Source organism: Marmota flaviventris, chromosome 12 (assembly GCF_047511675.1).
Source record: "Marmota flaviventris isolate mMarFla1 chromosome 12, mMarFla1.hap1, whole genome shotgun sequence".
Classification (NCBI taxonomy): Eukaryota; Metazoa; Chordata; class Mammalia; order Rodentia; family Sciuridae; genus Marmota; species Marmota flaviventris.
The window spans coordinates 46,922,944-46,935,445 of record NC_092509.1 but is presented as its reverse complement, the minus strand read 5'-3'; the positions used below and the strand labels follow the sequence as shown (position 1 = coordinate 46,935,445).

The window sequence follows — 12,502 nt, the reverse complement described above, 5'->3', positions numbered from 1 at the left end:
CCATACTTTTTTTGGGCATTTTTCCTTTAAAACTTTGAAAGCAACTTTTGCAACTAAGTTTTAGAGATTTCTCTGATAAAAGACTCACAGTGAAATATATTTTAGGGTATGATTGAGAAGGTGCAGATCTAGTTCCTTAAGCAATATGGCAATCTTCATCTTAATCTCATTTTCATAATCATCTTCTGCTTTAATTTTATTAAGGATATTTAAGGCAATGGAGTCTTCTTTCATTTCCCCAAATTCGGAGCCCAAGATTTTTACTACTGGGTCTCTGTTACCTGACAAAAAAGAAAGGTAAATAAAAATAATCCTCTTGTCTTCCAGTACAAATACACAAAGACTAACAAATCCATCAAACCCCTCTGAAATGTCTTTCATTAAGCTTCCTCTGATTGACCCAAATAGAATTCATCTCTATTATACTTAGGAACTTAGACCTCTTGATGTTTTGCTTGTATTATAGTATCATCTATGTACATTATTTTTCTAACAGAACAAAGACCAAGATGAACTGGCTTCCTCCCCTGCCTCTGATCCCCTCCTTACTGAAGATGAAGCATTGTTCAGAATAGGCATTCAATTCATTTATTCAGAATACAAATATTAATCCCTTTAAAAGAATCACTTATAGAGCTGTGTCTGTGTGTTGGTGCTCAAGGTTCATAAATGTTTTTTTTTTTTTTTTTTTTTTATAAACAGCATGATCCCTTCAGTCTACAGATCCACTGTCATTCTTTTCCACTTGTTCTAAATGTTTGTATTCTCAATGTCCTTTGATGTTAGAGTTAGAAAAATAAATATAGCCATTTACATCTGTACCAATATTATGTACAAAAATTTAAATACAAACTCATGAACAGGGCTGACATAGATGTGCAATTTGAACCTAAAGATGCTGAAAACAGAATTTGGTAAATATCAAAAACAATGTGGTGTGGCTGGCATTATGGCTCAGCTGTAGAGCACTTGCCTAGCGCGTGCGAGGCACTGAATTCATTACTCAGCACCACATAAAGATAAATAAAATAAAGCTATTGTGTACAACTACACCTAAAAAAAATTAAAAATCCAATGTGGTTGAAATGAGGGAGAAAGGGTGAAAAACTTGTTTGGAATGAAGCACTTAAAAAAAGATGAAAATTCATATTTATTGGGACAAGTTAGAGGGTGATGCCAATTGGACTAGTTAAGGAAGTTTGACTTGATTGAAATGATGGTCTTAACCTTCTAACAGGAAATGGCTATGCCACCAAGAAATTGTATTGAAGGTGTAATGCTGAGGAAAGGACTGCATGGGTGGGGAGAAGAGAAGCCTTGAGAAGGAGACCAAGGAATCAGCCATTGCCCAGCAGTCTGACTCATCAACCTGTTATGTCATAAAGATTTGTGAAACCATCCCATTCACAATAGCCTCAAAAAAAAAAAAAAAACCATGGGAATCAATCTAAAAAATGATGTGGAGGATCTCTATAATGAAAACTATTGAACACTAAATAAAGAAATTCAAGAAGACCTTAGAAGATGGAAGGACCTCCCATGTTCTTAAATAGGCAGAATTCACATTGTTAAAATGGCCATACTAAAAAAAAAAAAGTACTACAGAGATTCAATGCAATTGCCATCAAAATTCCAATGACATTCTTCACAGAACTAGAAAAAGAAGTCACAAAATTCATTTGGAAAAATAAGAGACGCAGAATAACCAAAGCAATCCTCGGTGAGAAAAGTGAAGAGGAAGCATCACAATACCAGACCTTAAATTATACTTCAGAGCTATAATAACAAAAATAACACGATATTGGCACAAAAAAAAAAAAAAAAACAGGCCTAAAGACCAATGGTACAGAATAGAAGACACAAACTCACATAAATATGGTTCCCCATACTAGGCAAAGGCACTAAAAACACATATTGGGGAAAAGACAGCCTCTTCAACAAATGGTGCTGGGAAAACTGGAAATCCATATGTAATAGAATGAAATTCATCCCATCTCTCACTCTACACACAACTCAGTTCAAAATGGATCAAAGACCTAAGAATTAGACCAGAAACCCTGCACCTGCTAGAAGAAAATGTAGGCCCAACACTCCCACATATCAGGTCAGGAACTCACTTCCTTAATAAGATTTTTAAAACACAAGAAGTAAATAAAAAATCTCTAAATTGGATGACATTGTTTTTAAAAAGCTTCTTTATAGCAAAGAAAATAAGAGCATGAAGAATGGGAAAGCCTACCAAATGGGAGGAAATTTTTGCCCGCTGCACCTCAGACAGAGTATTAATCTCCAGGATATATAAAGAACTCAAAACACTTAACACCAAAAAGGCAAATAACCCAATCAATAAATGGGCAAAGGAACTGAACACACGCTTTACAGAAGAAGAAATATGATCATTGAGAAAATATATGAAAAAGTGTTCAACATCTCTAGCAATTAGAGGAACACAAATTAAAACTATACTGAGGTTTCATCCTACTCTTGTCACAAAGGCGATTATCAAGAATACAAGTAACAATAAATGTTGGCAAAGATGTGGGGGAAAACGTACATTGCTGGTGTGGCTGAAAATTGGTGCAAGAACTCTGAAAAGCAGTATGGAGATTCCTCAGGAAACTTGGAATGGAACCACAATTTGACCCAATTACCCCACTCCTCAGTATATACCCAAAGGACATAAAATCAGCACACTATAGTGACTCGGACACATCAATGTTTACAGCAGCTAAATTCACAATAGCTAAGCTATGGAGTCAGTCTAGGTGCCCTTCAACAGATGAATGGATGAAAAAATAATGTATATATACAATAAAATATTACTCAGCTCTAAGGAATGAAATTATGGCATTTGCTGGTAAATGAATGGAACTGGAGACTATCATGCTAAGTGAAATAAACCAATCCCCAAAAAAGCCAAAAGCCAAATGTTCTAATATGTGGATGCTAACACAATAAGGGTGAGGGAGGGAAGAATAGAAGTACTTTGGATTAGATAAAGGGGAATGATGGGAAGGGAGGGGGAATAGGAATATGAAAGACAGTAGAATAAATTGGACATTACTTTCCTGTGTTCATATATGAACACACTGTCAGTGTAACTCCACATCGTTTACAACCATAAGAATAGGAAGTTATACTCCATGTATGTACAATATGTCAAAATATAACTAACTCTCATATATAACTAAAAAGAACAAATAAAAAAATTTAAAAAGAATGACTTTATAATTTGCCAGTAAATGGATGGATATGGAAACTATCATATTAAGTGAAATAAGCCAATCCCCAAAAGCCAAGGTTGAATGTCTTCTCTGATATGTGGAAGCTAATCTACAGTAAGGGGAAGAGTGAGAAAGAATAGAAGTTCAGTAGATTATACAAAGGGGAAGGAGAGAAAAGAAGGGGGGATAGGAAAGGGAAAGACAGTGGAATGAATCTGACCTAATTTTTCCTATGTGCATACATGAATACACCACAGTAAGTCTTACCCTCGTGTACATCCATAAGAATGGGGTCCTAATTAAGATATATCCCCTGCTTGTATAATTATGTTGAACTAGATTGTACCGTTATGTATAACTAAAAAGAACCAATAAAATGTTTTTAAAAAACATTAAAAAATTCATACTAGGTGAATTCTAAGGGAAGACATAAACCTGACTACCAAATTGCCATGTACTATGCATTTGAGACCTGAAATTAAGGGTTTCACCTAAACTGAAATGGACAAAATGTAGGAAAGAATATTTGGCCAAACCAGATATATATAGCATTCCATGTATTTTGTCTCACCTGTCAACTACCATTGGAATTCAGCTTTACATTCAAGATTTCATCCCTGTTAGGAAAGCAGCTTCGATGTGCACAGAGCCCCCAAATGAAGAGTAGGCGTGAGATAAAAGATGCTGCTATCGTGAGACTGACACCTTTTTTGTCTGTCTGTTTGTTTAAGGACTTTCTGCCCACCTCCCACAGAAATAGGCAGAACTCAAGGACCTTGTGTTGGGATCCACTGGTCACATCATTCCCAAAAAGCATAACACAGACAACACATCATCACCTATGATTAGGCATTTCTACTGAAAAGAAACATTTATAACACAATTACAGCAGGAAACCAATCACATTTTTTTGCATGTTAGATGGTTGGATGATAATGAACTCATTGTATATCTTTAATGAAGAAGAAAAATATTTCCTGTCGAGGTGAATGAATATAACTACTCACAGAAGGCTGTGAGGTGCAACATGGAATGAGACTCAGAAAAGGAAATGTGATGTATTAAGGGCCATCTCTGCCAAAGGAAGAGCCCACATTCATTTAAAGGGAGCAAGTGAGCATCCATCATAGCAGCATGTCAAGGGAGAGAGTGGATTCAGAAGTTGGTCCTGGAAGTCTGTCTTCTCTTCCAATGTGACTTATAGGCTACAGGCCACTTGTCTTTCCAGTTTAAATCACATGGAAAAATGAGAGACCTACAAGCCTACTAATGGTAAAGGATCAGGCCTTTTATTTTAAAGCCGAAATTTGATATGAGCATAGCAGTTTAGCTAAGGAAAAATTAATGGCGTTCTCATAAAGGGGCACACATAACTTTTCACCTTTAAAAAAAAAATTTTTTAGTTGTAGATGGACACGATATATTTATTTTATTTATTTATTTTTATGTGGTGCTGAGGATTGAATTCAGTACCTCACACACGCTAAGCAAGTGCTCTGCCACTGAGCTACAACCTCAGCTTGACTTTTCACCTTTTAAATGGTAGATCTTTTTAAAGAGACCTTAGTAAATGACACCCCTCAACACACACACACACACACACACACACACACACACACACAAGATTATGCTTCTAAAAGTTCAAATCCCAGACGGGGGCATAAATATCACCTTCAATACACGCTTGTGCCTCCTTCAGCTTTGTGTCTTTGGCAATGAATAACAGGTATGCCAGTTGCCCGAAGCTCCTGACTTTAATTTTTGGTACAGAGAGAAACAGCAAAGGCTGTCCATTCTTATCCACTTCTTCTGACTCAACTGTTGTATCACTAAAGATGGAAAGGAAAAAAAATGAAAGCTTCATGTTACCTGGATGTCAGTAGAAGTTAAATTTAAGACATTTAGACAGATTATTATTATGTCTCATTATAATACACATGAAATATAAGTACCTCTGTTTGGAAACAAATCTATTTTCCTTCTTTGCATACCCACTCAGACACTTAAATCCCCAGACTTACCAGCAATCATAGTGAGCAACAGGACACATCCAGAAAACTAAACATAAGACAATTTCCAGAATTCACAACTGAACTAAACTAATCACAGTTTCATTTTTGTTTCTCTGACAGTATGCTGGTTTCTGACATCTTTTTTAAAAAGCACTGGTTCTACTGAACCATTTATGCTTGAGGATTTCTAATGTTATCTTATTTATGAATTGTTTACACCACAGTGATTAGTGGTTAGGAATTTTCTTCTCTACACTGTATTTATGAAGAAAAAAAGCTATGACAAAAAGGCAAATTATATCCTCTTTGTGGATTATCTTTCCATGCTAAACTCACTCATTTGGTTCACCTGAGGATAATGGGCTAAATGGGCTTTTCCTGATCATACATTATTGGGTCTCCTGGATTTCTTTCTGTCAATTTTAATTTTCTTTTCATTTTAAATTTTTAGGTTGGCATTTAAAAATTATTAAGGCATTTTTCTGGAAATGAAATTTCTACAGATTTCTACCACTTATAACATTGATCAAATTGTCTAGCTTTTTAAAATTATACATTGATATCCGTGATTAAACTGCCCACATGTTAAGACTTGATCTAACATAATCAAGTTGCAGATAAGTAGATGTGAAATGTGCCTAGTTCACCAGGAAGAATGAATCTGACAGACCCATGTTACTTGCCACTGACACTGTTAGTTTTTTTTTTTTTTTTTTTTTGTTACTGGAAAATACTGCAGATACTAAACTTAAAAAGAAGAAAGGCTTATTTTGCCTTAGAGTTTCAGAGGTTCCAGTTTGTGACTATTTGGCCATGTTGCTTTGGGCCAGTGACAAGCCAACATACATGGCAGGGACAGAATGGTGCTGCATCTGCTCATCTTATGGAGACTGGAAGCAAAGAGAAAGGAGGAAGAGGGACAAGAGAAACATATCCCCTTCCAGGACATGCCCCTAACCACCTCGCTTCCTTCCACCAGGCTCCATCTCTTAAAAGTTCTACCACGTTGGGGCTGGGGGTGTGGCTCAGCGGTAGAATGCTTGCCTAGCACGCGCGAAGCACTGGGTTCAATCCTCAGCACCGCATTAAATAAATACATAGATAAATAAATAAATGGTACTACAGATGTATTTAAAAAAAAAAAAAGTTCTACCACTTCTTACAGGTTCCTAAAACACCAAGCTGAGGACTAAGACACATGGCCCTTTGGGAGACACTTATCCAGACCATCTCACTATCTCACTAGGATAGAAACAAGCACTTAGGGACTGTGGGAGGCAGAATGATACCCCCTCAAAATGCCCCACATCCTAATTCCCCAAACCTGTGGATTCGTTCCCTTACATAGAAAAAGGGACTTTGCAGATGGATCGAGTTAAGGTTCTTGAGATGAGAAGACAATTCTGGATGATCTGAGATAGATGTGATCCCAAGTGTCCTTATAAAAGGAGAACAGGAGGGTCAGAGTCAGAGGTGAAATGACAATGGAAACGGAGGTCAGAGTGATGCAGAACCAAAAGAAACTGGGGAAGGAAAGGACAAATTCTTCTTGATCTTCTGGAAGGAACACAGCTCGGCCAACACATTGATTTTAGCTCTGCGAATTCATTTTAGTCTTCTGGGCTGAAGAACGACAAGATAGTAAGCTATTAAATGTGTGGTGATTTGTTACGTCAGCAGTAGGAAGCTAATACAGACACTGTCCGTCTGGCACTATCTGTGACAGATAAGATTCTGCTCTATCCCCAGTACCTCAAATAATAACCACACACAGAGATGCTCAATTACTATCTGTGGAATAAATGAAATGCTTCTTGAGTTACTAATGATAGGTTGTATGTATATTTTCAACAAAATTCAGCTTCTGGAATAAAGGCTTTTTAGGATTGAGATTTCTTGGAGCCCTGTACCTGAAGGTTAGTCATTTTAAAGGGCTGGTCCCTCAAGGGAAATGGATGGTAAGAGGGCTAAGTTAGAGGATGACCAAGTACTAAAAATGTCAAACTACTTCACTGGAGACAGTGAAACTCCTGATGAGAAGTTGGAGACTGAAGTGCCTACGTGGCATTTTCACTGCTGGTACCCGATGAAGCCTGTACCTTAAAGGAGAAGTGGGAAAGCACCAGCTGTAGAGGGGATGCATAAGAGTAAGTTTCAGCTTCCAGCTTCACCATAGCTAACATGGAAGAACGTGCCCTTGGAAAGAAAAACAATGCACACAGTTTATGAAGCTCAAGAATGTGTTGCTAATGCAATCCACAGTCTTGATGGAAAAACTTTTAAACTGGAATTGGGCTCAAAACTCTCATTTTTGTAGATTGAGTGATTGTGTAATTCATACCTTCATTATATTGAGTCAGAAATAAAGGCCCAAAATGGTATAAATTGTGCCCAAAGTTTGCATTACTACAGGGACCAGGACCTGCTCAATCTAATTTCCAGCTAACATATACTTTGTCCCAACTCATACATTATCACTGAGACACAGTGGAATGACATTGGTAAGTAAAACATTTGTAATAACAGAGCAGACATGATTCACAAAACATAGTTCTATCAGAGAAGGAAAGGAAAGAGCAGGTAATAATATTTTTCCCATAGTGATTCTGAATAATTGTCCAATTTATAAATTTCCCAAGCTCCATTCTAGAGAATCAAATCATCTTAGCTCTGTATACCACCAGTTGATTGCTAGGGTTTGCATCTGAGGTATCCCCCAAAAAGCTCATGTGTTAGGCATGCAGAAATGTTCATAGATGAATTAATTAGATTATGAGAGCTGTAATCTCATCAGCAGATTAATCATTTGATAAATTGGTAATTTGAATGGATTACTAGGTGGTAACTGTAGGCAAGTGGGGCATGGCTGGAAGTAGGTCACTGGGGTTATGGCCTTGGAGACTATATTTTGTCCCTGACATGCCTCCCCATCCCCCTCTCTCTCCTTTTTCTTTCTCTTTGCTGGCTGCCACGAGTTGAAAAGTTTTCCTCTACAAAGTCCTTCCCGGTGTTCTGCTCACCTCCATCTCAGAGAAATGGACTCAGCTAACCATGAAACCATGCCCCAAAATAAATTTTTCTCCTCTAAATTGTTCTTATTGGGTATTTTGGTCACAGCAATGAAAAACTAACTAATATAGATGGTATTACCATTGTTTGATGTCATTTGTCTTCAGCTGACAATGAATTGGGGATTCATTCTGAAATGTTTTAGGAAGATTATTAATCTCATTTTTCCTGCTAAGAACAAAAAGCAATTGTAAATGGGAATAAAAAGACATCTATGATTTTTGTGGAAATGAATGTAAAGATACTTTCCCAAAACAAGTTAAACATGGAGAGATGATGACAGATGTTACTACAGGACAAGTTTGTTGGAAACAATTCTAGAAGAAAAGATGAATTATGCAACATGTGAAAGGTGCTGTGGCTATACAATTAAATAGCAGTCTCCACAAACGGAAAGAAGATAGCAATGAAATGTAAGACCTTTTCAATATGTGTAAAGGTTCAGTTTCAAATATCAGACGTTCACTCACCTAATTCAGAAGGCTGATCAAACTTTTATTAGCTTCCACAGAGAATGCATTTGGAGATGTACAAAATCAAATAAGAAATAAGTACACAAATAAAAACACAGTCCCATCAATATCTGCAGAGACCAACACAAAGGGTAGCTTTCCTACTTCACAGACTTAGGGTAGATAAAATTGATTTGTCTCAGAACAAAAGACCTGAGAGAAAGTACATGTGCAAGGAAAAACATGTTCCTTTATATAAAAACATCCAAGGACATTCTTAAGTGGTGGAAATACAACCAAGGGACTCCAGACTCAAGTCTTTCAGGATGACTTTGTCCTTATGCACAGACACACAGAACTCAAAGGAAAACAGCTTCCCCACTTAAAGTAAATGTATAAATAGTGCACTGAGTGTCAGAAGCTAAGCCAGATGAATTCAGGTAAACCAAAGGAGCAAAGAATGAACTACTGATGGGGCTATTTTAATAATGGTTTCTTCTAGTCCATAAGGGCATCTCTGGTTTATCTCCTTTGCTTTATAACAAACACCAAGTGGTTATACATTGCTGAACATCCTTGGGTTTGGTGCACAGAACAAGAGGTATAGTCAAGACCTGGATGCGGAAGCATTTGGTACTTTGGTTATCACCAAAACCTCAGCTCTATCCTTTGCATTCTTCGAAGCAAGCAGTACTTATCAGGTTTTCATCAGAATCACACAAACATGTATTCCTTCCAATACAATAAACAAGTACCAAACTTCTTTCATCATCAACATCAAAGATATCATAAATCAAGGTCAAAAATTAAAGCAATGGCTAGAAAAATTACACGAAGAAAAAGCTGCATAGTAAATCTGACAGAAGTAAGACAATCAGGGAGCAGTTGTTTCAAAACATACATGGTATCAAAACACCTTGCTTAGGATGGAGTATTGTACATAAAGATTATGCAGAGATACAATTACAAAATAAAGCAAAAAGAACTTGGGCAAGGATAGAGAAGGAAAAAAAGTGACACATTTGAGGAGTGTGTTACATCCACAAAATTAGTAGGCAGCTGTGGTTGTGTGTGTACTTGGAACACAGAATGAGTGTAGAAGCCAAATACAGTGACAATCTTGATATTCTTTTCTGTCATCTGCTTTAAAGTCATCTTTGTACAAAGTAGTTAATGTGTTTTTAATCGGTTCTGTAGGTGAGTTCATCCTTCAAAGTAAGAAAAAACACTAAACTTAGTTGGGATCAATGAAGCCTCAGGTAATGACCAGTGCTTTGGGAAAAAGTGACCCTTGGCAGAGTCAGACATAAAATACACCAATAACTTTGTTCTTGGTTCTTTGTTCAGAGAAGGAAGACCAATATAAGAACTAAAGAGCTCTTAAATGCAGTTCAAGAATGTGTTTTAAGTTCTAAAAACGAATTTCTGACCTTATTGTCACAAATATAATCCCAAAGGGAAGGAGGAGGAAAAGCAGGGGACTGTTTTTGAAAGGAACCTCTGGCCAGCTAGGGGACTGTTTTTGAAAAGGTCAGATTTGAAAAGTGTATTTGCAAAACCAAAAGTGGCCAAGGAAGTAGACAAGAGAACACAATAAACTGGGGCTGCATCCTTGCTAAAGTAACTATCCATTTGCTTGCTTACTTATTATACAATCCAAATGTGTATATGTGTACTTGTACATATGTATATGTATGTATGTATGCTTATTTATTTATTTATTTATGATAAAAAAAGATGAATTGTTACCACTTGTTCAAGCTGGTGGTAGGATTTTTTTTTAAATCCAATATTCAAAAGGATCTCATTTGAGAATAGCACTAATTATGATGTCTCATTCTTATATTGAGCAAAATTCACCATTCTCCCCATCACTACATGAAATGAGATTTAAATACTAGAAGAGACTTTGTCTATATCAGAAGTCACAAAACCAGTGACTGACATCTGACAGATAATTTGGATAGATGAACAGGCCAAGCAAGAGGCAGCAGTGAATGCTGGGAATGGTGACCTGGAGAATGTGTCCTCTATCAAAAGAAAATGAGATTTGAATTTGAAAAATACATAAACACTACATTGGCCAACTGAGATATCCTCAAATTTCATCTGAGTGCCTTCAGTTTACAATCCCTTGTTTAGAGGATTTCTCAGATTCGAAGAGGGAACATGACTTGTGCAAAACCCACAATCAGTCAATAAAAATAGAGACAATGATGATATTAAATTCTAGAAGTAATGAAATGGCTTACCTGAAAAAATAACCTGATTGAAATGCTGAGGGCTTCAAATCTGTATTCCATTCAAGTGGTTCTACAAAAACAAATTTCGCCTCTTGGGGATATTTATGAGTAAAGTGCTCCACAAACACAATAATTTCTCTCAATATCTCCTCGTTCAGGGGGGTAATCTCCAGGGTTCCAGTGCCATAACCCGCAGCAGTCCATTGTGCAGATCTTGTGAGTGCCACGCCCATGGGAACAGCTCACACTGGGATCTGAGCTCACACTTTATCGGAGTAGAAAGAGTTAGAGCAGGCAACAGCATCCACCTTTCCCCTGGAACATTTTCCAAGATTTTAAACCAGTGTAACCCAACCCTCATTCTGTCTCTTCATCTGAGAGGCTCCGTTTTTAATTATCTAATTACTCTTCAATTCAATAAAATAGGTTTACAGTAAATAATAAAATAAATAAATAAACCTGACTAGTATCAAAGGACATTCCAATATCTGCCTTCTCTGAAATTAATAACTTCTTTCTAAGAGTCTCAGGCCTAAGAAAGAGAATTCAAACAGCTGGACAGAAAACCCAAACAGAAAATTCAAAGAGTGGAAAAAGAACTGGAGGTGGCTGGCAGCAAGTGCCTTGTTTCACAGCTCTGCTGGGGTGCTGGAGGTTTGAGTGAGAAGTGCTTATTTGATGTGGGCCAGACATCATTTAGAATTATACTGAGACTTCTGTAAGTTCCCCCAAGTGCCTTTTGAATTAATAAGAAGCAGGATAAGAATGCAATTGTGAAGTATAACTTTAATTTTTTCTGAAAATTAGTATAGAACATATTGATCCTATCATGAGAATATTTTAACAATCCAAATTTTATATTCCCTGCCCATTCATGTTGCACAGAATGAAAAAAAATTTATTGTAATTCACAACTTTCTTTTGAGAACAAATGTGACAGAAACAAGAAGAGAAAGTCTTCTTGGACTGTTATCTAAATTGGCTATCAAAACAGTCTAACAATAATATTTAAAACCAAAATTCAAATGAAATAAATTTCACCTTGGCTAAATCAAAATTTAGTCTTTAAAAGATCTTTTAAAAGATGACATTATCTGTAACATTAAATAGGAATCAATTTTGAAAACAAGTTCTGATGTTAATTCATAATGGGTATTGTTTTCAAATAAACTATACTTGTGTGTGCTCTCATTTGTAATAATACTGATCATTAAAATCTTCTTTCCTGAATACTAGATAAATGGTTGCAAAGTTAAATATCGAATATATTCAGATTTTTTATCCATTATTATTACAAAGGCCCAGAAATATAAGATTCTACAGAAATGACTTGGAGATTAAACTTTCCATAGTGTATTAAATCTTGAAACCCAATAAAAGGATTTTAGCACTCTAAAAAGGGCACTAATTCCTGCTCGGAAGCAGTATAGAAATATTATAAAGGCATCTAGTTATCAAAATGAAAGAAAGAGGACACCAATGGCATTTAGTGATGAAGACAA

General features: G+C 36.4%; 1 protein-coding gene across 1 annotated transcript in view; it reads right to left on the bottom strand.

Annotated features, from left to right (window-relative positions):
* The window catches only part of Odad2 (outer dynein arm docking complex subunit 2), a 162,031-nt gene extending 150,798 nt beyond the window's left edge, over positions 1 to 11,233 (bottom strand). Inside the window, exons 1-3 of the mRNA XM_027928670.2 lie at positions 11,010 to 11,233; positions 4,896 to 5,053; positions 89 to 281 (exon numbers count right to left, since the gene is read on the bottom strand). Of these exons, the coding sequence (XP_027784471.2) occupies positions 89 to 281; positions 4,896 to 5,053; positions 11,010 to 11,233 (575 nt within the window). The remainder of the gene's footprint in view (positions 1 to 88; positions 282 to 4,895; positions 5,054 to 11,009) is intronic.
* Between the last annotated feature and the right edge of the window lie 1,269 nt (positions 11,234 to 12,502).